Here is a 26,086-nt window from a genome sequence, read left to right on the forward strand (position 1 = left end):
AAAGTACAACATCCATTCATGATAAAAAACCCTCAACAAAGTAGGTTTAGAGGGAACAGACGCCAACATAACAAAGGCCATATATGAAAAACCCACAGCTAATATCATACTCAATGGTAAAAAACGGAGAGTTTTCCCCCTAAGATCAGAAACAAGACAAGAATGTCCACTCTCACCACTTTTATTCAACATAGACACAGCAATCAGGAAGAAAAAGAAATAAAAGGCATCCAGATTGGTAAGGAAGAAGTAAAACTTTCATTATTTGCATATGTCATGATATTATATATAGAAAACCCTAAACTCCACCAAAAAAACTACTAGAACTGATAAATGAATTCAGTAAGGTTGCAGGATACAAAATCAATGTAGAGAAATTCATTGCATTTCTATACACTAATAATAAAGTAGCAGAAAGAGAAATTAAGAAAACAATCCAATTTACAGTTTCACCAAAAATAATGAAATATCTAGGAATAAATTTAACCAAGGAGGTGAAAGACTATAAAACATTGATGAAGGAAATCGAAGACAACAGAAATAAATGGAAAGATATTCCATGCTCATGAATTGGAAGAACAAGTATTGTTAAAAATGTCTATACTACCCAAAGCATCTATAGGCTTAATGCAATCCCTATCAAAATACCAGTAGCATTTTTCACAAAAGTAGAACAAATAATGCTAAAGTTTGTACAGAACCACAGAAGATATCAAATAGTCAAAGCAATCTTGAAAAAGAATAAAAATGGAAGTATCACAATCCTAGATTTCAAGATCTATTACAAACCTATAATAATCAAAACAGCATGGTACTGACACAAAAACAGACACAAAGATCAATAGAAGAGAATAGGGAGCCCCAAAAGAAACCCATGATTATACGGTCGATTAATCTTTGACAAAGAAGACAAGAATATGCAATGGAAAAAAGACAGTCCCTTCAACAAATGGTGCTGAGAAAGCTGGACAGCTACATGCAAAAAAAAAAAAAAAAGAAAGAAAAAGAAAAAAAATTACACTGGACCACTTTCTTACACCATATACAAAAATAAACTTAATATGGATTAAGGACCTAAATGTGAGACATGAAACCATTAAAATCCTGTAAGAGAACATAGGCAGTAATTTTTCTGACATTGGTCATAGCAACATTTTTCTAGATATGTCTCCCAAGGCAAGGGAAACAAAAGTAAAAATAAACTATTGGAACTATATAAAAATAAAAAGCTTCAGCTCAGTTAAGGAAATAATCAACAAAACTAAAAGACAACTTACTGAATGGGAGAAAGATATTTGGAAATGACATGTGATAAAGGATTAGTATCCAAAATGTATACAGAACTTATACAAGTCAACACACACACAAAAACAAATAATCCAATTAAAAGTAGGTCAAACAGGGGCACCTGAGTGGCTCAGTAAGTTAAGCATCCAACTTCAGGTCAGGTCATAATCTCATAGTTTGTGAGTTCTAGAGTTCTAGCCCCATATCAGGCTCTCTGCTGTCAGCACAGAGCCCACTTCAGATCCACTGTCCCCCTACCCTCTGCCCCTCCCCTGCTTGTGTGTGCATTTGCACGCACTCTTTTATTCTCAAAAATAAATAAACATTAACAAAAATAAAAATGGGTCAAAGACATGAATAGACATTTCTCCAAAGAAGACATACACATGTCCAAAAGACATATGAAAAGATGCTCAACATCACTTATCATCAGGGAAATGCAAATCAAAACCACAATGAGGTATCACCTCACACCTGTCAGAATGGCTAATATAACAAACTAATGAAACAACAAGTATTGGTGAGGATGTGAAGAAAAAGGAACCCTCATGCACTGTTGGTGAGAATGCAAACTGCTATAGCTACTGTGGAAAACAGAATTACCATGTGATCCAGTAATTCCACTACGGGGTATTTATCCAAAGAACATGTAAACAGTAATTCAAAAATATATATGTACCCCTATGTTTATTGCAGCATTATTTACAATAGCGAAATTATGGAAGCAACCCAGCTGTCCATCAACTGATGAATGGGTAAAGAAGCCATATATATATAATGGAATATTACTCAGCCATAAAAAAGAATAAAATCTTGCCACTTGCAAGAACATGGATGGATTTAGACAGTATAATGCTAAGTGAAATAAGTCATCCAGAGAAAGAAAAATATCATATGATTTCACATTTATGGAATCTAAGAAACAAAACAAAGAAAAAAAGGGACAAACCAAAAAAACAGATTCTTAACAACAGAGAACATACTAATGGTTACCAGAGGGGAAGTAGGTGGAGGAATGGGAATAGGAAGGAATTAAAAGAGTACACTTTTCATGATAAACACTGAGTAATGTATAGTGATTATTGAATCACTATATTATACATATATGTATAATATATACATGTATTATATGTATATATTATACATATATGTATGATATATGTATAATATATACATATAATGTACATTATATATGTATAATCACTATGTTATACATCTGAAATTAATATAACCCTGCATGTTGACTACACCTGGAATTTACATAAATAAATAAATATATACATACATACATAAATACAATTAAAATAAATCAAAAAACAAACAAAAATAGATTAAAAGTACAAGAATGGAAAAAGGTTTACTATGCTAACATTAGGTAAAAGAAAGCAGCAGCATCTATATTAATAACAGATAATGTGGATTATAGAGCAAAGAATAATACCAGAAATAAAGAAGGTCGTTTCAAAATGACAGTAGGGTTAATCAAGAAGCAACCTGAATGAAATGGAAAAGTTCCTCCAGGAACACAAACTGCAAAGGATAAATGAAATCAAGGAAAACCACAGAGCAGTATCTCTTATGAACATAGGTACAAAATTATAAACAAAATTTAGCATTTGAATCCAACAATATAGTAAAAGCATAATACACCTTGTCCAAATAGAATTTATTCCAGGAATATAAGGGTGATGTAGCATTCTAAATACATCCATCACTGTAATTCACCATAGAAATCAACCTAAAAATAAAGATCACATGATCATCTCAACAGATTGAGAAAAAGCCAAACATTCATTCCTGATAAAAGCTCTCAGCAAGCTGGAAACAGAAGGGAACTTCCTAAACCTAATAAAGGGCATCTGTGAAAAACCTATATATAATATTATACCAATAGTAAAACACTTTTCGCAAAGTACCAAAGAGTAAATATGCTAGGCTTTGCATGCCATATACATTCTGTTACCTTCATCTTTGTTTTTATTTTGTTTTAAAAAGCCCATTAAGAATTAAAAAAAAAAAAAAAATTCTTTGCTTGCAGACTACACAAAAGCAGGCCAGATTTGGCCTATGTGTCATACTTTGCTGACTTCTGGTCTATAGGTCTATATAAAAAAAATCTAATGGAATCTATGAAAATTCTTCTAAAACTATTAAGTAAATTTAGCAATTTTTCAGGATATAAGATCAATATACAAAAACTCAATTACATGTCCATATACTAGCAATAAACAATCATAAATTGAATTAAAATAACTACCATTTATAACTGCATCAAAAATATAAATTATCTAGGGATAAATCTGGCAGAAGATACAAAAGACCTATATACTGGAAACTACACAATATTCATGACAGGGGTATCTGGGTGGCTCAGTTGGTTAAGTGTCCCACTTGATTTCGGCTCAGGTCATGATCTCACCATTTGTGGGATTGGCCCCCCCACTGGGCTTTGCACTGAGAGCACAGAGCCTGCTTGTAATTCTCTCTTCCCACTCCCCTGGTTGTGCAATGTGTACGTGCTCTCTCTCAAAATTAATAAATAAACATTTAAAAAAATATATTCATGACAGAAATTAACAAAGAAACAATGGGAGAGATTATACCTTATTAATGGATTAAAAGACTCAATATTGTTAAGATGCGATTTTCACTGAATTGACATATAAATTCAGTACAATCCCAATAAGAATTCCAGATTTTTATTGTAGAAATTGACAGACTGATCATAAAATTCTTATGGAAACGAAAAGGACTTAGAATAGCCAAATCAATGCTGAAAAAAATTGTAGAGCTAACATTATGTTTTTCAGAATTATTAAAGCTAGAATAATCACAACATTGTGATATTAATGTAAAATTAAATAGATCAGTGGAACAGAATGTAGAGTTCAGAAATAAACCCCATACATGGTTGTTCACATATGTTCAACTAATTTTCCAAAAATGCACAAAGACAATGCAATGTAAAAAAGATTTTTAAACAAATGGTTCTGGAACAGTTTATCATCCATATATAAAAAACAAAAATAAACTTAGATCTACACAACACACAACCTATAATAATGAACTCAAAACGGATCATAGACCTAAATGTTCCAACCCAAAACTGTTGGAAGAAAACACAGATGAAGCCTTTGTGACCTTAAGATAGCCCCCAATTTTTTTTAGCTATCACATCAAAGCCATGATCCATAAAAGAACAAATTGATAAATTGGGTTTAATTAACATTTAAAATTAATGTTTTTCAAAGACACTGGTAAGAAAATGAAAAAACATGCCTCAGGGAGAAAATGTTTGTAAAGCATCTATAATAAAGGTCTTATATTGAGAATATGCAATGAACTCTCACAATTCAATATTAGGAAAACTTAAAATTTAATTTTTTTTAAATGGACAAAAGATTAACAGGGAAGAAATGCAGATGGCAAATAAGCACAAGAAAAAATTCTCAACATCATTAATCATTAGGGAAACACACATTAAAACTACAATGAATACCACTACACAATTAGAATGGCTAAGGACTGGCCAATCCAAATCCAGACAAGGAAGTAAAGCAATTAGAATTCTCAAGACTGCTGGCAAAAATATAGTGTTACAACTACTTTGTAAAACCTGTGTGGTAGTTACATAAAAAGTTAAATATGCACCTAGCACATGATCTATTCATTTCACTTCTAGGTATTTATCCAAGGAAATGTAGGTCCACATAAAGACTTGTAGAATAATGTTCAAAGTGTGCACAGTAACTTTATTTGTAATAGTCAAAATCTGTAATAACCCAAATGTCCATCAACAGTTGAATAAATAAATTGCAGCATATTCTTTAATGGAATACTACTACTCATGTTATTAATGTTTTTCTTTGTGTACTCTAGGTACGTAATACTTTTCAAAGTCTTCCACAGATACAGAGATGGGTGTGGGGTGGAGAAGAGGTTTCTTAAATGTAACAATTTACCTTACTGAAAAGCAGGCATAATAGCTGCAAATCTTTTTGGTACCTCATCAAACCGAACTACGTAAGAACTAGTGTATTGTATATAAAGCATGTTTCCACTTGCAATTTAAATTGTATTTATTCTATTTATAAAATCAAGAGATAATCACAGTGTTTACTACAAAAACTTTGTGGCTATCCCATGCATAATTATATTGGATTCACACCTAATTTGTATTCTATAAAATATTCAAGAATATAACTGTTGTGTGGATTAGGGACATCTGTAAAGAACAGTTCTAATGGTTTCATTTTACAAAATAAAGGAGCATAAACTTGGGACAAAAATTGTTATTTTTCCTTTTAAACATTCATGAGTGAGTGACCAAAACAACGTGCATAAATTCATGCACAAATTTAGAGAAATTAATAGCCCTTTGGCTAACCAATGGTTCTCTTTTTTTACAGAGGAAATTTTCCAAATAGGCCCCCTTACACTAGAGGAGTATCCTGCTCTTTGTGTGCAAAAGAAGAAACCTGCGAAAACAAGCTCTGCCGTAAGCAAAAAGGAAAAAAAAATTCATTTTATTCTGAGAGCAAAGTTTCCATGAATTAATTGTATTTTAAAATTTGGATCCTCAAGTGTATAGAGAGTTATTGACAAGATTTGATTGCTGCTATATGATGATATAAATCATTTGTCATAAATTATGTTTAAATTTTTTTAATGTTTATTTTTGAGACAGAGAGTGGGAGAGAGACAGACAGAGCATGAGTGGGGGAGGGTCAGAGAGAGAGGGAGACACAGAATCCAAAGCAGGCTCCAGGCTCTGAGCTGTCAGCACAGAGCCTGATGCGGGACTTGAAACCACTAGCTGTGAGATCATGACCTGAGCTGAAGTCAGAAGCTCAACCTAGTGAGCCACCCAGGCATCCCATGAACTAATTATCATATTTAAATTCAGATGATCCCTCCTTTCTTCACTGATTATTTTTCCTTTCAAGCTAAAGGACAGAAAGGAGTAAGATATAAGTATGATCCAGTTTGCTACTATACTCAAAATAACTATTCGTTGAGGTATATTTGTATTTGCTTCTAATCACCTCCTTTTATTAGTTATTGTTAAAATAGTGGCTCATTCAGAAGTAATGCATTAACCGATGTCCAAATGAATTGCGATTTAAAGCTACTATGTTTCTCTTCCATTATCAGCCTTTTGGTTCTCACAACAGAGGATTTTTTTTAAGGATAAGTGCCTATATTCTGTATTGAAAAAGAATTTTGAGTGAAACAGGAAGAGAGATGACCTGAAAATTGTGAGGAGGAGGGGGATTAGGAAGGAGAAGAGTAGGAAGAGAAGATTTGGTGCCACAAAAGAAGACACAAAAAGAATCCATATTAAATGATTCATTTATATAAAGTTCAAAAATCAGCCAAACTAACCTATCTTTGGCATTTGGAGTCAGGATATGGTTACCTTTAGAGAGGAAAGAGGAATTAGTTGAGTAGAAGAGGATGCAAGAATGACTTTCTACACCTATGCTATGGTGATCTACATCTGTTCGCTTTGTAATAATTTATCAATCTTTCCATTTATGAGGTACGCATACTTCCATATTCATATTATACTTCAGTTAAACAATGAGTCGGAAGTATGGCCCCTCTAATTTTAAATTTCATTCAAAGCAGCTTAAAACATAAATTGATTATATATCTCCTACTTGAAAATTAATATTTTTTAATTAAAAGGGCATAAAAATAACAGTGATACGTATCGCTCTTCTCTTTCAAATTTCATTTAAATTCAAGTTAGTTAATGTATTGTGTAATAATGGTTTCAGGAGTAGTATTTAGTGATTCATCCGTTACATATTTAACACCCAGTGTTCTTCCCCAAAAGTGCGCTCCTCAATGCCCATCACCCATTTATCCCACCTCCCACTCAACACCCGGCCAGCAAGCCTCAGTTTGTTCTCTGTATTTAAGAGTCTCTTATGGTTTGCTTCCCTCTCTGTTTTTATCTTATTTTCCCTTCCCTTCCCCTATGTGCATCTGTTTTGTTTCTTAAGTTCCACATATGAATGAAATCATATGATATTTACCTTTCTGTGACTGACTTTTTTCACTTAGCATAATACATTCCAGTTCCATCCATGTTGTTGCAAATGGCAAGATTTCATTCTTTTTGATCCCTGAGTAATATTCCATTATATATGTGTATATAAATATATATATGTATATATATGTATATACGTATACATATATGTGTGTGTGTATGTGTATATACACATATATATATGTATATTTATATACATATATATATGTGTATATACATATACCACATCTTCTTTATCCATTCATCAGTAGATGGACATTTGGACTCTTTCCATAATTTGGCACTTTCTCTCTCTTTTTTTTTTTACTTCTCCTTCCTGTCCAGTATGTAGGCCACTGTTATTTCTCACCTGAACTAGTAGTTTCCACTTCTCCTCTTCTCCAAATTGTTTTACAGAAAATCGAGATCAAATCACTTAAAAAAAATTTTTTTTTAATGTTTATTTATTTTTGAGACAGAGGGAGACAGAACATGAGTTGGGGAGGGGCATAGAGAGAGGGAGACACAGAATCTGAAACAGGCTCTGGGCTCTGAGCTGTCAGCACAGAGCCCGATGTGGGGCTTGAACCCACGAACCGTGAGATCATGACCCAAGCCAAAGTTGGACGCTTAACCGACTGAGCCACCCAGGCACCCCCAAATCACTTTTCTTAAAATTCCTCAATTTCTTCTTACTCCAATTAGAGAAAAATATGACTGTCTTCCAAGATCAACAAGCCCAGGCATGATCGTTCTGGCTCTTCCTTTTCTCCCCTACCATTTTTTGTTATCCTCCTTTTGACACACTAAGCTCCATGAACACCACCCTCAAATACTCCATCCTCTTTCTGAAATCTCCAGCATCTGGATCACCTGTGGTTCTGTTTCTAGTTCCAAGATTGTTTTGTTTTCTTTTGGTTTTGGTAATATGCTCTGTTTGTTGGTGTGGTGAATTGTCTTTAAAGATGGCCAATAATGATTCCTCTCCTCCTTATACATATGCCACTCCTCCCAAAAAAGTGGAGACTATTTCTCCTCCCCTTGAATAAGGCCTTCATGTTGTGCCAGTTCTGGGCCTACCCTTTAGAGGAGACTTGGCAACTTAGGTTTTTGTTCTGATGGAAGCTCCCAGCATTTCCAGAAATTCATCCCCTCCTGCTAGAGAGGTCACACTGAGAAAAGCCTCGGAAGAGGACAGGTCATCTTTCTGTTTCAACCCCGGTTGCACTCCAGCTATAGGCAGCTATGTCTTTGAGACCCGATGACATTACATGGAGCAGAATAATTGCCTGCCAGAGTCAGCCAATCCAGATAATTGTAAGAAATAATAACAAATTGTTATTGTTTTAAGCTCTTTAATTCGGGAAGTTTGCTTCACAGCAGTACATTACAAAAACACTTGGTATACGCCTATTAAGTTTCTTTTAAACATCTAACAACATGTGTAAAACAAAAATGTAGAGTTCTCCTTTTCCTCTGCTGAACAGAAAGAGTCGGGGTTGTTCACCTTAATCCAAACACAACTTAGTCAACGCCGGCTTAGAATTCATGTAAGGGTTTGGCCCTGTTCTACGGGTGTAGACTTCTAGGGCTTTCCACTGTTTGACCCTGTTCTAAGGGTGTAGACTTCTAGGACTTTCCACTGAGACACTGGTGTGTTCAATGTTGCCTTTTCCTAATGGGTTCTGAATTCCAATGCTTATTGCTTTAGCACTCTGAAATTACTGAAAAATCTGCTTTGCTTTCCAGAGAATTTCACCCTAGGATTTTAGCCTCCTGCCCCTCATAGCTTCCAAATTAAACAAATAGTTTGAGTACAAAATGGCCATCTCTTTGGCTCATTTCCTCTCCTCCACCTTTACCTTTCACCCGGATCTTGAACTACTCAATTCTCCAATTTTCTCTCTCTAGTCTTACAAGACTAACAAAAGCTCTGCTGGTTCTATTTCCCAAACATCAACCTCTGCCTGGGCAAAGCCCAGATTTTTAGCCCTATACCTGTGCCCCAAATGAACAAATGGCTCCAGAGAAAAAAGCAGCTTTCATAACACCAGCCCATCTCTCCGTGGATCTACAGCTCTAAAATCTTGACCCTCCAGTCTTTGTTGCTTTAGGAAATCTCTGAGGCTCTTAAACACTTTCTTGTTGTACTTTATCTGGATTTTCTAGTTGTGCTTAATGAGGACTTTTGTCTGTCATACGTTTCTACATCCCAAGATTCCAGCAGTTATTAACAATGGGTTTCCAAGAGAGCACCACACAGCTTCAAAGTCTATGTTAACATTTGCTGTCTGGTAGGAGCTGTTTTCCCAACTTGTTTCTTTTCTAAATTATTCAGAAATTACTTGGCTCTTCTTGGACCTCTGCTCTTGCAAATTAATGTTAGGATAAGCTTATCAATTCCACAGAAGACCTTGAAATTTTGGTTGGAATTACATTGAATCTATAGATAAATTGGGAAAGAAACATCTTTGCTCTGGTTTCCACTTGTTTAAAGCCTATGATTTTTGATTTGTGCCTTTTCTCTTTTATGTTGATCAGTGTTTATATAAACACAATTTTTAGTTTTGCTGACTTCCTTTTTGAGAGACGGGAGGAGATATAGCATAAGGGCTAAATGTATAGGTCTTAGAGTCAGATGCCTTAACTCAGAAGGTGAGTGATTTGTCCCCAAGTTAAAGAAGTTCTCAATAAACTTTGGCTACTATTATAGTTAAGGCCTCATTATTTTCTATCATTTGACCTAGTTTGTGTTTTTCATAGCACTAATCACTCTCTGCAATGATAAACTTTATTCATTTTTATTTATTTATTTTAAAATTGATGATAGATTTTTCTCCCCTTACTTTTCTGTAAGGAAACTTTATTTTTTCCTGATAACTATTTATACCCAAAGCCTATAATTATGTTCGATACATAGTAGACACTGAAAAAGTGAATGAATGAATAAAAAATAAACAAATGAATTCCTAAAAAATGCAGGAGCTTGTTAAAGACAGGGAAAAGAAAAAATGATGAGGGAAAGACATAGAGCAAATTTTGGAACAAGAACCACACCAGAAAGGAATGAAATATTTAATGGAGGGCTCTGGGTACTAAAAAGTCAACATGAAAGAATTACATTCTTTTTCAGGGAATAAAGGCCATGGCAGAGTGCCACAAGTAAAGTTAACTCCTTTATATAGTTTTGTTGAGTTTAGGCTTTTTTGCCTTCAACATGAGAGCTGCTCTAGAAATATCTGTTGACATGACTGCTAGCAGGGATACCATATAGATTTTTAACCACTGTGGGATTGGGGGAGGAAGCTTTAATTTTCTTAAGTTAAACTAAGTTTAAAGCTAAACTAAGTTTCCTAAGTTTATTATCTTATTTAAAAGGCCAGAAAAGCAAGTGAATGTCTTTAATTCTCTAATATTTTTCTATCTTAGGTAATAAAGAACTTGATAAGACTGAAAGTACGTATCAAACTATTTCAATATTGATTCAATTACTTCCTCCCCTTGAAACTAAATGGAGCTTTTAACTGTTGTGTTTTATTGACAGAATATCCAAATTGGAGTCCACAAGGGAAGGCACCTCAGCAGATATCATGTAATTCATTGTGCCTAGTTTCTGTTCTTCTGAGACTATTTTAATCATCATTTACATACAAGAAAAATTCTCAGACATGACAATAAACGAATAGTTTATGGCTAAATGTAACTCTCATCAGTTTAATTCTTAAAATTTCTACACTTTTGTCTGTTATCTGAGTTTAATGTCTGATTTTAACAAAAGCGTATTGTAGTATAGAAGGGTTACAACAAAAAAAGGTTTTTTTAAAAAAATTATGCTGAGTGAAATAAGTCACTCAGAGAAGGGCAGATATATGCTTCACTTATATGTGGATCTTGAGAAACTTAACAGAAGACTATGGGGAAGCGAAGGGGAAAAAAAAGATACAAACAGAGAGTGAGGGAAGCAAACCACAAGCGACTATTAAATACAAAGAACAAACTAAGGGTGGATGGGGGTGGGGAAGAGGGAAAATGGGTGATGGGCATTGAGGAAGGCACTTGTTGGGATGAGCACTGGGTGTTGTATGTAAGCCAATTTTACAATTATATTCAGAAAACAAAAAATAAAAATAAAAAATAAAAATTACAATTTTACACTGGACCAAAAAAGTTCCATTCTCTAATTTTCTAGATTGTCATTTTAGTTACAGTAGACTTAAAGAACATTTCAGATATTAGATATTTTCCTCATACACCAGTAGTTTTCTTTAAGAATACCATGAACATTATTCAGAAACAAAATGTTATTAAGGAAAGTATCAGATAGTGTATAATGTCATATTATGGGCATAATCAATAGTTAGGGAAATGGATGAGAACAGATTAAACTAAAAGGGAAATCGATTAAATTTTAAGCCCTTAAAGATTTTATTTTAAAATGTGTCCTGTATAAAATAATATACCTTTTTAAATCTATACAACTGTAATATACAGTTAACAACACTTCTACAAACCAAAGAATTAGTCAATTGCAGCATTTCTTTTGTCTGAAGACAAAAAAAAATTATTCAATTAATTCGGTTTTAAAAATCAGTTATGTTGAATTGTTCACTCCTGTGGACTAAACTATCTAGATCTTTTTCTTCTCAGCTAAAGCAACCACTGACTTTCCTCAGCTATAGGTATTAAAAACCATTTTGAAATGTATTTTTAACATGACTAATAGTTGTTTATATTGCCAAATACCTAAGAATCTCCATATAGCTGGATGATTGTTGCTATTCTTTAAAAAAAAAAAAGAAAAGTGATCTTATATTTCAAATCTGTTTGTATTAGGGTTCTCCAGAAAAACAGAACCAACAGGGAAGACAGAGACAGGGACAGAGACCAAGAGAGAGGGGAGGTTTTAAGAAATTGGCTTACACAACTGGGGTAGCTAGCAATTCTGAAATCTGTAGGACAAGCTGGCAGGGCAAGTAAGAGTTGCTGTTGCAGTCTTCAGCCTGAAGTCTGGGAAATTAGGCAGATTTCTATGTTGCAATCTAAAAGCAGAATTCATTCTTTTGGAAATCTCAGTCTTTGCTCTAAAGGCCTTCAACTGATTGGATACAGCCCACTCGCATTATGGAGGGTAATCTGCTTTACTTAAAGCCAACTGATTGTAAAGTTAATCACATCTAAAAAATATCTTTATAAAAATAGCTAGACTAGTGTTTCACCAAACACTTGCCACCATAGTCTAACAACACTGGCACATAAAATTATCCATCACACTGCTATTTGACATCATGCGTTTGAAAATAAATTATCAAATAAAAAAATGAATTATCTTTTTAGTAAACTATTAAATGAATAATTATCTTTTTAGTAAACTATTGCTATTTGTTTAACTATTGCATTGTTAAGATTCAAATCCATAATTAATTAACTTGCAGTTTGAAATACACTAAAGGTAAACTGACACATACACATACACTTAACTATCTGTTGTATTATTATTATGTTGCCTTCATGGATTTTTTAAACGTTTATTTATTTTGAGAAAGAGAGAGAGTAAGCAGGGGAAGAGCAGAGAGAGAGAGAGGAAGAGAGAGAATCCCAAGCAGGCTCTGTGCTGACAGCACAGATCCCACGAACCATGAGATCATGGCCTAAGCCATTATCAAGAGTCAGGTGCTTAACCAACTGAGCCACCCAGGCACCCCCCTCATGGATTTTTTTAATTGAACTTTCTCATGAATAACTAAAACTATCCTCTGATTTTTAATATAATCACCTCCTTACTTCTGCAGATACCTTATTCATCCAAAATCTTGTTTCCTTAAATCAGATTAACTTAAATTCTACAGAACACATAAAAAAATGAATTTTTATAGAATCATATTCACTGATTTTGAAGAAATATTTGTCAGAACATTAAGTTGGCTCTGCTATAGGAACTTGTAAGTAGTGTGATTTCTCAGAAAAGGGGGTCTCTATTTGCAGAGTTCTCTATCTACATTGAGGCTGGGTAAATGGAGTACACGGTGTCTTACTTAGTGGGGCTTTCCCTCATTGGCAAGAAGAAAAAATTCTCGGTCAAGGAATTGTTTCTTCTATTCCTTATGATCACAACCACAGACTCTTCATAGGGTATCTTGGGAGGCCTGACATCACAGCAGTTCTTTTACTCTGAGCAGGATCTTTTGTGACCTTAAATAACCCTCCTATTTCACTCAGTTGCAACTACAAGACAAACTCTTCTGGGTTTGGCCTTTTCAAATTATTGAAGGCAGTTAACTTAGGATTTAAACAGTGTATTTTTTTCTGGGGATCCTCTTGTTCTACTAGGCTATGTTTGATTTTAAACAAATTTGGCTAATCACTTAGAGGTAAAGTGATCACACTCATCAGTCTTAGTTGGGCCAGATTGATTCCATCCTTACCCCTTGGAAACAATCATGAACAAATGGTTTAAACAGTAGTCTCTATAGTTTTTTGATTATGCATCCTTCTGAGAAAAAAAAAAAAAAAAATATATATATATATATATATATATAGTAGAGTGGGAGTGGCCAACGGTCCTGGTTTGCATAAGACTGAGGAGTTCTCCAGGACAGAAAAACACACTAAACCCAGGGAATTCCCTAACAAACCAGGAAGTTGGCAACCCTAAACTTGAATCAAAGTAAAAATGTATTGGGGAGCCTGGGTGGCTCAGTTTGTGGAGCATCCAACTCTTGATCTCAGGGTCATGAGTTCAAGCTGCACATTGGGCATGGAGCCTACTTTAAAAAAAAAAGTATATATGTATCATTTAATTACATGCATCATATGTATTTTTATAATAAAGCAATATATATCTTAAAATACACAATAATTGAACCTGAAAAGGATGACATAATAATGAATTAAAAATTAATGCTAAAGAGGGGTGCCAGGGTGGCTCAGTCGGTTGAGCGACCAACTTCAGCTCAGTTCATGATCTCGCAGTTTGTGAGTTACAGCCCCGTGTAGGCCTCTGTGCTGACAGCTAGGAGCTGGAGCCTGCTTCAGATTCTGTGTCTCCCTCTCTTCCTCGTGCTCTGTCTCTCTCTTGTCTCTCAAAAATGAATAAATGTTGGATCCTGGGAAGATGACGGCATAGGAGGACCCTGGGCTCACCGCATGCATCCTGCTGATCACTTAGATTCCACCTACACCTGCCTAAATAACCCAGAAAACCACCAGAGGATTAGCAGAACGGAGTCTCCAGAGGCAAGCGCAGACGAGAGGCCCATGGAAGAGGGTAGGAAGGGCAGAGAGGCGGTGCGCGCTACACTGACTGGTGGGAGGGAGCTGGGGTGGAGGGGCGGCCCGCCGGCCAAGCAGAGCCCCTGAGTCTGGCTTGCAAAAGCAGAGGGGCCGGATGGAGTGTGTTCCCACAGCAAGTGGGACTTGACATCTGGAAGGTTATAAGCTAACAGCTCTGCTCAGAGAACGGGAGGGCTGGAGGACAACGGGAGGGAGAGTTGTTGAGCCCCCAACGACAGAGCACAGCTTGGCGGAGAACAAAGGCGCTCGCCAGCGCCATCTCCCTCGCCCATCCCCCAGCCAAAATCCCAAAGGGAACCAGTTCCTGCCAGGGAACTTGCTTGCACCTCGCAAACACCCAACACTGTGCTTCTGCAGATCCATCCCTCCGGCGGGTCTGACTCCCTCCCGGTGCCACAGGGCCCCTCCCTAAGCGTATCTCCAAAGGAAAAGCGAGCTGAGTCTGCCCCTCCCGCCCCTGTGCACCCTGCCGATTCACCCCAGCTAATACGCCAGATCCCCAGCACCAAAAGCCTGGCAGTGTGCAAGTAGACCAGATGGGCCACGCCACCCCACAGTGAATACCGCCCCTAGGAGAGGGGAAGAGAAGGCACACACCAGTCTGACTGTGGCCCCAGCGGTGGGCTGGGGGCAGACATCAGGTCTGACTGCGGCCTCCCCTACCAAGGCAAGTTATTCAAGACAGCACAGGGGAAGTGCCCTGCAATCCCGCACCACACCAGGGACTATCCAAAATGACGAAATGGAAGAATTCCCCTCAGAAACGTCCAGGAAATAACAACAGCTAATGAACTGATCAAAAATGATTTAAACAATATAACAGAAAGTGAATTTAGAATAATAGTCATAAAATTAATCACGGGGCTTGAAAACAGTATAAAGGACAGCAGAGAATCTCTTGCTACAGAGATCAAGGGACTAAGGAACAGCCAGGAGGAGCTAAAAAATGCTATCAATGAGCTGCAAAATACAATGGAGACAACTACGGCTCGGATTGAAGAGGCAGAGGAGAGAATAGGTGAACTAGAAGATAAAATTATGGAAAAAGAAGAAGTTGAGAAAAAGAGAGAGAAAAAAAACCCAGGAGTATGAGGGGAAAATTAGAGAACTAAGTGATGCACTAAAGAGAAATAATATATGCATAATTGGTATTCTAGAGGAGGAACAGAGAGGGAAAGGTGCTGAAGGTGTACTTGAAGAAATAATAGCTGAGAACTTCCTGGATCTGGGGAAGGAAAAAGGCATTGAAATCCAAGAGGCACAGAGAACTCCCTTCAGACGTAACTTGAATCGATCTTCTGCATGACATATCATAGTGAAACTGGCAAAATACAAGGATAAAGAGAAAATTCTGAAAGCAACTAGAGATAAACGTGCTGTAACATATAAAGGGAGACCTATAAGACTTGTGACCGATCTCTCTACTGAAACTTGGCACGCCAGAAAGGAATGGCAGGAGATCTTTAATGTGATGAACAGAAAAAAATATGCAGCCGAGAATCCTTTATCCAGCAAGTCTGTCGTTTAGAATAGAAGGAGAGATAAAGGTCTTCCCAAACAAACAAAAACTGAAGGAATTCGTCACCACTAAACCAGCCCTACAATAGATCCTAAGGGGATCCTGTGAGACAAAGTACCAGAGACATCGCTACAAGCATGAAACCCATGGACATCACAATGACTCTAAACCCATATCTTTCTATAATAACACTGAATGTAAATGGACTAAATGCGCCAACCAAAAGACATAGGGTATCAGAATGTATAAAAAAACAAGACCCATCTATTTGCTGTCTACAAGAGACTCATTTTAGACCTGAGGACACCTTTAGATTGAGAGTGAGGGCATGGAGAACTATTTATCATGCCACTGGAGGTCAAAAGAAAGCTGGAGTAGCCATATTTATATCAGACAAAGTAGACTTTCAATTAAAGGCTGTAACAAGAGATGAAGAAGGGCATTATATAATAATCACAGGGTCTATCCATCAGGAAGAGCTAACAATTATAAATGTCTATGCACCAAGTACAGAAGCCCCCAAATATATAAAACAATTACTCACAAACATAAGCAACCTTATTGATAAGAATGTGGTAATTGCAGGGGACTTTAACACTCCACTTACAGAAATGGATAGATCATCTAGACACACAGTCAATAAAGAAACAAGGGCCCTGAATGATACATTGGATCAGATGGACTTGACAGATATATTTAGAACTCTGCATCCCAAAGCAACAGAATATACTTTCTTCTCGAGTGCACATGGAACATTCTCCAAGATAGATAACATTCTGGGTCATAAAACAGCCCTTCATAGTATACAAGAATTGAGATCATACCATGCATACTTTCAGACCACAATGCTATGAAGCTTGAAATCAACCACAGGAAAAAGTCTGGAAAACCTCCAAAAGCATGGAGGTTAAAGAACACCCTACTAAAGAATGAATGGGTCAACCAGGCAATTAGAGAAGAAATTTAAAAATATATGGAAACAAACGAAAATGAAAATACAACAATCCAAACGCTTTGGGATGCAGCGAAGGCAGTCCTGAGAGGAAAATACATTGCAATCCAGGCCTATCTCAAGAAACAAGAAAAATCCCAAATACAAAATCTAACAGCACACCTAAAGGAAATAGAAGCAGAACAGCAAAGGCAGCCTAAACCCAGCAGAAGAAGAGAAATAATAAAGATCAGAGCAGAAATAAACAATATAGAATCTAAAAAAACTGTAGAGCAGATCAGCGAAACCAAGAGTTGGTTTTTTGAAAAAATAAACAAAATTGATAAACCTCTAGCCAGGCTTCTCAAAAAGAAAAGGGAGATGACCCAAATAGATAAAATCATGAATGAAAATGGAATTATTACAACCAATCCCTCAGAGATACAAGCAATTATCAGGGAATACTATGAAAAATTATATGCCAACACACTGGATAACCTGGAAGAAATGAACAAATTCCTAAACACCCACATGCTTCCAAAACTCAATCAGGAGGAAATAGAAAGCTTGAACAGACCCATAACCAGCGAAGAAATTGAATCAGTTATCAAAATATCCCAACAAATAAAGAGTCCAGGACCAGATGGCTTCCCAGGGGAGTTCTACCAGACGTTTAAAGCAGAGATAATACCTATCCTTCTCAAGCTATTCCAAAAAATAGAAAGGGAAGGAAAACTTCCAGACTCATTCTATGAAGTCAGTATTACTTTGATTCCTAAACCAGAGACCCAGTAAAAAAAGAGAACTACAGGCCAATATCCCTGATGAATACGGATGCAAAAATTCTCAATAAGATACTAGGAAATCGAATTCAACAGCATATAAAAAGAATTATTCACCATGATCAAGTGGGATTCATTCCTGGGATGCAGGGCTGGTTCAACATTCGCAAATCAATCAATGTGATACATCACATTAATAAAAGAAAAGATAAGAACCATATGATCCTGTCAATCGATGCAGAAAAGGCCTTTGACAAAATTCAGCAACATTTCTTAATAAAAACCCTCGAGAATGTCGGGATAGAAGGAACATACTTAAAGATCATAAAAGCCATTTATGAAAAGCCCACAGCTAACATCATCCTCAATGGGGAAAAACTGAGAGCTTTTTCCCTGAGATCAGGAACACGACAGGGATGTCCACTCTCACCGCTGTTGTTTAACATAGTGTTGGAAGTTCTAGCATCAGCAATCAGACAACAAAAGGAAATCAAAGGCATCAAAATTGGCAAAGATGAAGTCAAGCTTTTGCTTTTTGCAGATGACATGATATTATGCATGGAAAATCCGATAGACTCCACCAGAAGTCTGCTAGAACTGATACATGAATTTAGCAAAGTTGCAGGATACAAAATCAATGTACAGAAATCAGTTGCATTCTTATACACTAATAATGAAGCAACAGAAAGACAAATAAAGAAACTGATCCCATTCACAATTGCACCAAAAAGCATAAAATACCAAGGAATAAATCTAACCAAAGATGTAAAAGATCTGTATGCTGAAAACTATAGAAAGCTTATGAAGGAAATTGAAGAAGATATAAAGAAATGGAAAAACATTCCATGCTCATGGATTGGAAGAATAAATATTGTCAAAATGTCAATACTACCCAAAGCTATCCACACATTCAATGCAATCCCAATCAAAATTGCACCAGCATTCTTCTCAAAACTAGAACAAGCAATCCTAAAATTCATATGGAACCACAAAAGGCCCCGAACAGCCAAAGTAATTTTGAAGAAGACCAAAGCAGGAGGCATCACAATCCCAGACTTTAGCCTCTACTACAAAGCTGTCATCATCAAGACAGCATGGTATTGGCACAAAAACAGACACATAGACCAATGGAATAGAATAGAAACCCCAGAACTAGACCCACAAACGTATGGCCAACTAATCTTTGACAAAGCAGGAAAGAACATCCAATGAAAAAAAGTCTCTTTAACAAATGGTGCTGGGAGAACTGGACAGCAACATGCAGAAGATTGAAACTAGACCACTTTCTCACACCATTCACAAAAATAAACTCAAAATGGATAAAGGACCTGAATGTGAAACAGGAAACCATGAAAACCCTAGAGGAGAAAGCAGGAAAAGACCTCTCTGACCTCAGCCGTAGCAATTTCTTACTTGACACATCCCCAAAGGCAGGGGAATTAAAAGCAAAAATGAACTACTGGGACCTTATGAAGATAAAAAGCTTCTGAACAGCAAAGGAAACAACCAACAAAACTAAAAGGCAACCAACGGAATGGGAAAAGATATTTGCAAATGACATATTGGACAAACGGCTAGTATCCAAAATCTATAAAGAGCTCACCAAACTCCACACCCGAAAAACAAATAACCCAGTGAAGAAATGGGCAGAAATCATGAATAGACACTTCTCTAAAGAAGACATCCAGATGGCCAACAGGCACATGAAAAGATGCTCAACGTCACTCCTCATCAGGGAAATACAAATCAAAACCACACTCAGATATCACCTCACACCAGTCAGAGTGGCCAAAATGAACAAATCAGGAGACTATAGATGCTGGAGAGGATGTGGAGAAACAGGAACCCTCTTGCACTGTTGGTGGGAATGCAAATTGGTGCAGCCACTCTGGAAAACAGTGTGGAGGTTCCTCAGAAAATTAAAAATAGACCTACCCTATGACCCAGCAATAGCACTGATAGGAATTTACCCAAGGGATACAGGAGTACTGATGCATAGGGGCACTTGTACCCCAATGTTTATAGCAGCACTCTCAACAATAGCCAAATTATGGAAAGAGCCTAAATGTCCATCAACTGATGAATGGATAAAGAAACTGTGGTTTATATACACAATGGAGTACTACGTGGCAATGAGAAAGAATGAAATATGGCCCTTTGTAGCAACGTGGATGCAACTGGAGAGTGTGATGCTAAGTGAAATAAGCCATACAGAGAAAGACAGATACCATATGTTTTCACTCTTATGTGGATCCTGAGAAACTTAACAGAAACCCATGGGGGAGGGGAAGGAAAAAAAAAAGAGGTTAGAGTGGAAGAGAGCCAAAGCATAAGAGACTCTTAAAAACTGAGAACAAACTGAGGGTTGATGGGGGGTGGGAGGGAGGAGAGGGTGGGTGATGGGTATTGAGAAGGGCACCTTTTGGGATGAGCACTGGATGTTGTATGGAAACCAATTTGACAATAAACTTCATATATTGGGAAAAAAATGAATAAATGTTAAAAAAAATTTTTTAATTAATGCTAAAGAGATGATTATGCCAGGAATATAATAATAATCAAACAACTGATACTGTTTGCTTGCTTGTATCTTTACAACTATAATCAGTCTACAGTTTCCTTTCAGCAAAACATATGACCATTTTGTAATGGCTAGCTTAGTTAAAACCAGGTAATATATTCTGTAATTAAATCTACCCAGGTTCATACATTGCAACAAAAGAAATAAACAAATCCCATAATCATCACTCCCTGTAGAATTTCCATTTCTCCTTAGGAAAGACATGCACCACTCTGCCAATGCCCCCTGTCCAAAAAGCACCAGGAAGTCACGTGGAGTTGTACGTATAAGATTTGTTCCTTATAAAAATATTTTAATAAATATGTACTAAAAATGCATAACATGTCTGACACCATGCTGTTAAAAATTAATTTTAGTCCTTGTCAATGTAAATAAAAATGAGATAGTATTTATTAATAATATTAATTTAATAATAATAATACCTAGTAGTAAGTAATGTTTACAATGTGCCAAGCATTAAGTGCTTCACATATAACAATTACATAATCCTCTCAATAATCCTGTGAGGTAGATGCTATTTTCATTTCTTTGTTTTATGTTTCTTTATTTTGAGAAAGTGAGAGAGCATGAGAGGGGGAAGGGCAGAGACAGAGGGAGAAAGAGAATCCCAAGCAGGCTCATCATTGTGGACCCCAATGTGGGGCTCCATCCCACAAACCTTAAAACCATGACCTGAGCTGAAACCAAGAGTCGGACGCTTAACTGACTGAGCTACCCCGCTGCCCCAGTTTTCATTTCTTGAACTACTAGTAGATTTAAACATATTTTTTAACTGCATTCAGACTTACAAATATACTTTTTGAGAGTTATTAAGACAGCATGAGGAATGCTGTCCTTTGGTCAAGGATTCCTAGGAGTTATTGCATACATTTAACCACTCTAAATAAATATTGACCTCAAGAATACCAAAGTTATATAAATTTAGGAGTCAAAATTTAATGTAAATATTACCAGGTTTATACTCAATTTTATGGCTTTGACTTTTAGATAGAGGCAAACTGTATTTTGATTCCTGAGACCCAAACTCAACCTGGAATCTGGTTTTACACATCTTACCTACATGTGAAAATAATAGATGCTACATGAATATTTCCCCTAGAGTTTCCATTTTTTTGTTTTGTTTTGTTTTTGTCAAGTGCCTACTCATCTCCATCTATTTTTCCAATGGTGTTGTTTATTTTCTTAGGAATTTTAAGTGATTCTTAAATGGGCCTTAATGGCACATTGCTGATTTTAATCTTTTGACATTTATCTAGCAAATATCTTTCTCAGTTGTCCCCTATTTAGATTTTCATGAACTAAAGTCCATCTTTCCATTTCAAATGTTGAATTTTATTTATACCATCATTTTGGTTTTCTCTTATAACACTTCTCACACACCATTATCATAATTTGAATTTTTGGGTTATAGAAAAGATCAATCAAGTGAAGGTGACAGAAAAGTGAAAGAGCAAGAGTAAAGTAAAAACAGTGTCTTTCCAGTAACATCTTTACAGACAACAAAATAACACACATCATAGCTTTAGCCATACTGCATGATCATTCTCCTTAGGTGTACATAAAAATGTATGTTTAAACTTGCTAGTTCTTATCAAAATCCGAGTACAGAATTAGAGCATTATTTCCCTAAAATTTCAAGCACAGTGTACAGAAAGTGAAAACTTAAGTCCAAAGTCATCTGAGATAAGCTTAAAGTCTATATCCTAAAATTGCTCATATTTTTCAAGTAAAGGCATTATCTCTGTTAGACACAACTGAAAAATAAATGGGTACTCAAAAAGAACATCTGCAGCAGAATTTTAGTAAAATCTTAGTGGTAATTTATTTTTCACATTGCTTGGAAAGAAACAGATGATTCTGTCAGCATCCTCTAACAATTCCAGTGCCTTCAAGAAATTTAATGTGTTAAATTATATCACCACTTTCAAAATTAAGAAAGTTAAAACGTCTTTGAGGGCTCGATTAATAGGCCAAAATTTCAAAGTTCAAAAAATCACAAACTGTAAGAACTGAAAAGAAAACACATCTTTTGGTACTGTTGAGGAAGATTTCCTTTCCTATTCATGGTCCTTCTAGCCAGACTCAGAATCAAAATGATATGAAACAGATTAACAGGTGAAAATCAAACTTAATTATGTATGTATGGGGTATCCAAACAGACATAGGAATTCCAAAGACAGTCAGGCAAAATGAGATATGTATGTCATTCTGAACTAAGAAGAAATAGAGATCTGGGATCTCAAAGAGAAGGAATGCAATTCACAGGAAAAGGGAAAAGAGTAAATGCTTGATAAATGTTTGCTGGGCCTTTCAGAAACAATGGGACATAGAGGACTTTGATCAAAGAGGCCCTGCTTGGGACACCTGGATGGCTCAGTTGGTTGGGCGTCCAACTTCGGCTCAGGTCATGATCTCACGGTCCCGTCCGTGAGTTCCAGCCCTGCGTCGGGCTCTGTGCTGACAGCTCAGAGCCTGGAGCCTGCTTCAGATTCTGTGTCTCCCTCTCTCCCTGCACCTCCCCCACTCAAACTTTGTCTCTCTCTCTCTCTCTCTCTCTCTCTCTCTCTCTCTCTCAAAAATAAATAAACATTAAAAAAAATTCTAAAAACAAAAAAAACAGGCCCTGTCTACCATACCTAGTTCACAGTATAATGTAGTAATCTACGGTGATAACTCTTCCTAAAGAAGGTCCTCCATCTAAATTCTCTTTAGGGAGTTGTTGGGCGGGGGGGAAGGGGTAAACAGCTTTTCCTGAATCTACTGGGTTTTGATTGCTTTTTAATTCACAGTAGTCTTCATGCCAAGTGGCCCATCTTGGGGCAGTGTGCCCTTGGCCCCTACAGTACTGATATATTGTAATCACAATCTGTGATTTTAATACATAGAATGTTAAACAATGATTAAATAATCCTCAAATATTACATGCCACCTGAAAATATGAAAAATAATTCTGAAATTATTCTGAATAATAATTTCTGAAAAAATGTATTTAGTATGTAATGCATTTAAAATACTTCTTATAGAAGAGTAAATAAAAAATAAAAAAAGAAGACTAAATAAAAAATAAATAAATAAAAAATAAAAAAATAAAACACTTCTTATATAAAATACATGATGTGGACCAATTCATTCACATATCTGAAAGACTGAATATTTGCAGAACATCCTCCTCAAACCCAACTTCTTTCTACACAAACTAAACTAGATGCCTTCCTGTGCCCTTCCTCTGTACTTCCATTTGAGTCACTTGGGTCTGAAAACTAGCTCTACTATTTACTGGCTGGGGAACTTTAGACAAATTACTTGACCTCTTTTTCTGAGTTTTTCCATCTGTAAAACAGAGATAATAATAGCGTCAGTTTCTTAAGGCTTTTATGATTTAAACGAGTTGATATTCTCCAAGCTTTTAAAATAGCGCTAGATATTTCTGAAAACAGTAGTGACAATTATACAACACTGTGAATGTAAGTGCCACTGAATTTTACACTAAAAATGGTTAAAATGGTAAAGATTATGTTAATGTCTATTTTATCACAATAAAAAAAAACAAAAATAAAATAATGCCTGACACATAGAAAGGAGTTTTTGAAATGAACTAAAAATAGAATTTACTACTCTGCATTATAATTATTTGATGACTTGTCTGTATCACCTTTAACTAAAACTTCATGTGGATAGATGACATATTTGGCTTGTTCAGCATTTGTAGCTCTAATACCTATCGGGGACTCAGGCACCATAGGAGGTCCTAAAGAAATACTTACTACTGAGTGTGGTGTCCAGCTCAATAGAATGGGTTACCTAAGAAACAGTGACTTCCTCGTTAGTGTAATTATTTAAGCAGTGGTATAATGATCACCTACTAATGATGTGTCAAAACACATGTCCAATACATGAGATGAGTAAAAGTGTCTAAAATTTCTTCCTAATTTAAGATTGCATTATGTATCTTGTGCTTTAATACAGCAATTTTCGTAAACAGTACCAACACAATAAAGGAATTCCATCTTTTACTACTGGCCACCTTCAACCCTAAAATAGGCTCTGGTCGTATGAAAACACTATTAGCCTTTCCAGACCTCCTAGTATATTTACATGCTTTTTGCTTTTGTTCAGAATGTGCTCTGTCACCTGTATGCTTCACCTTCTTGATGTCACATTCTCGAAAAAGGATTCCATGGTCTTCAAAAAGGGTGTTAGTTGTCCCATACATGCTGCATTAGCATTTTGGTTTTGTTTTTATCACATGATATAAGAGTTACCACTTTGCTAGTTCTCTTAAACTGCAGGCTATTTGGAAGCAGAGTCTGGGTCTTTTTCAACTATTTAACACATTGCCTGGTACTAAATATTTATTAAAAGCATAATGGCATGAATGAAACCATCTTGTGAGGTCTGCTGCTTTCAATCGTGTACATCATAATTTTTTAAAGCACACTTTTTTTAGATATTTTTTCACCAAACAGTCAAATGCTTTCTTTGTGGCAAAATTCTATTCCATGTGGGCGATTTCAAATATCACCCTTTGATGCTATTGAACACCATATGTTACATGCAAATGTGTACCCCAAAACAAACACGTGCTTTTATTAGGTGCCTAGAACTTACATTCTTCAAAGCAAATTTTCTTGAGCAAAATGTTTGGAGGTGAAGGGACACGGCCAAAATCTGCTAAGACACTAACCATTCTGTCTGAAAGAAAGAAATGAAAACAAGAAATGAGTTCTTACCTACTACTGTGAACAAGACAATTTGCCAGAGATGATGAATACTGATATTCCAAGCTGTCAATACAGTGCGAGTGAGTAGAAATGAAAGTACTTTAACCTTATGAGAATTTGATGATTCCTAGTCTATGCCCTAAAAGCTGAGCTTTCCACTTTTCCATATAATTTGTGGTTCTCACAAAAGATTATTAAAACACAGAGAGAGGGGGGCACTTGGGTGGCTCGGTGGGTTAAGCGCCTGACTCCAGTTCTGCTCAGGTCATGATGTCCATTTGTGAGTTCAAGCCCCATGGGGCTCCCTGCTGACTGCACATTGATGACTTGGGATTCTCTCTCTCTCTCCCCTCTCTGTAAGAGCCCCTACCCCACGAGCACTCTCACTCTCCCAAAATAAATTTTTGAAAAGAAAAAAAACAAAAACACGGAGAGAAAATCTCAATGAGGAAGTCCACCTTAAAGAGGAAATACTTTTGTCCAGGAGGAAAATAAAGGGCGCGTCCTGCACTACACTTCCAACTCCACAGACAAGAATGGAAGAAAAAGATTAACTGCATTTTCATCTGTATCACAGACGAAAGCTCATTTCCCCTTGCATAATTAGAAGGTTCCTCCGACGTGTTCATTATGCAGCAATTGCCAGTCGGTATGCAGACGGCTCATTAATAAACGATGACACATCATCTGGTGTCAGAAATCAACTCTGGATAATATTCAGCCACATCAGTTTCCTGAAAAGCCTGCATTCATTTAACTCAAGCCTCTTCGGTTAGTTCAGCAGACAGCTCTGACGAGCTTCTCCACCCCGCACCTCTTCCGTCCCCGTTTCTCCCCCGGCTCCCAAGAGAGGCGGACCCGCCTGCCCGCGCGCCCACGTAGACTGGCTGGTCACCCGGGCGGGCCGGCGCGTGCGCACTGGCCTGTCTGCGGCGGGC

The 26,086-nt window shown here is 36.5% G+C and overlaps 1 protein-coding gene across 1 annotated transcript in view; it reads left to right on the forward strand.

The window, feature by feature from the left end:
• GLIPR1L1 (GLIPR1 like 1) overlaps positions 1 to 11,022 on the forward strand; it is a 35,947-nt gene extending 24,925 nt beyond the window's left edge. Inside the window, exons 4-6 of the mRNA XM_042990862.1 lie at positions 5,697 to 5,785; positions 10,754 to 10,780; positions 10,869 to 11,022. Coding sequence (XP_042846796.1) covers positions 5,697 to 5,785; positions 10,754 to 10,780; positions 10,869 to 10,960 — 208 coding nt within the window. The 3' untranslated portion in view covers positions 10,961 to 11,022. The remainder of the gene's footprint in view (positions 1 to 5,696; positions 5,786 to 10,753; positions 10,781 to 10,868) is intronic.
• Positions 11,023 to 26,086: the final 15,064 nt, after the last annotated feature.

The sequence above is a fragment of the Panthera tigris genome, chromosome B4 (genome assembly GCF_018350195.1).
Source record: "Panthera tigris isolate Pti1 chromosome B4, P.tigris_Pti1_mat1.1, whole genome shotgun sequence".
Classification (NCBI taxonomy): Eukaryota; Metazoa; Chordata; class Mammalia; order Carnivora; family Felidae; genus Panthera; species Panthera tigris.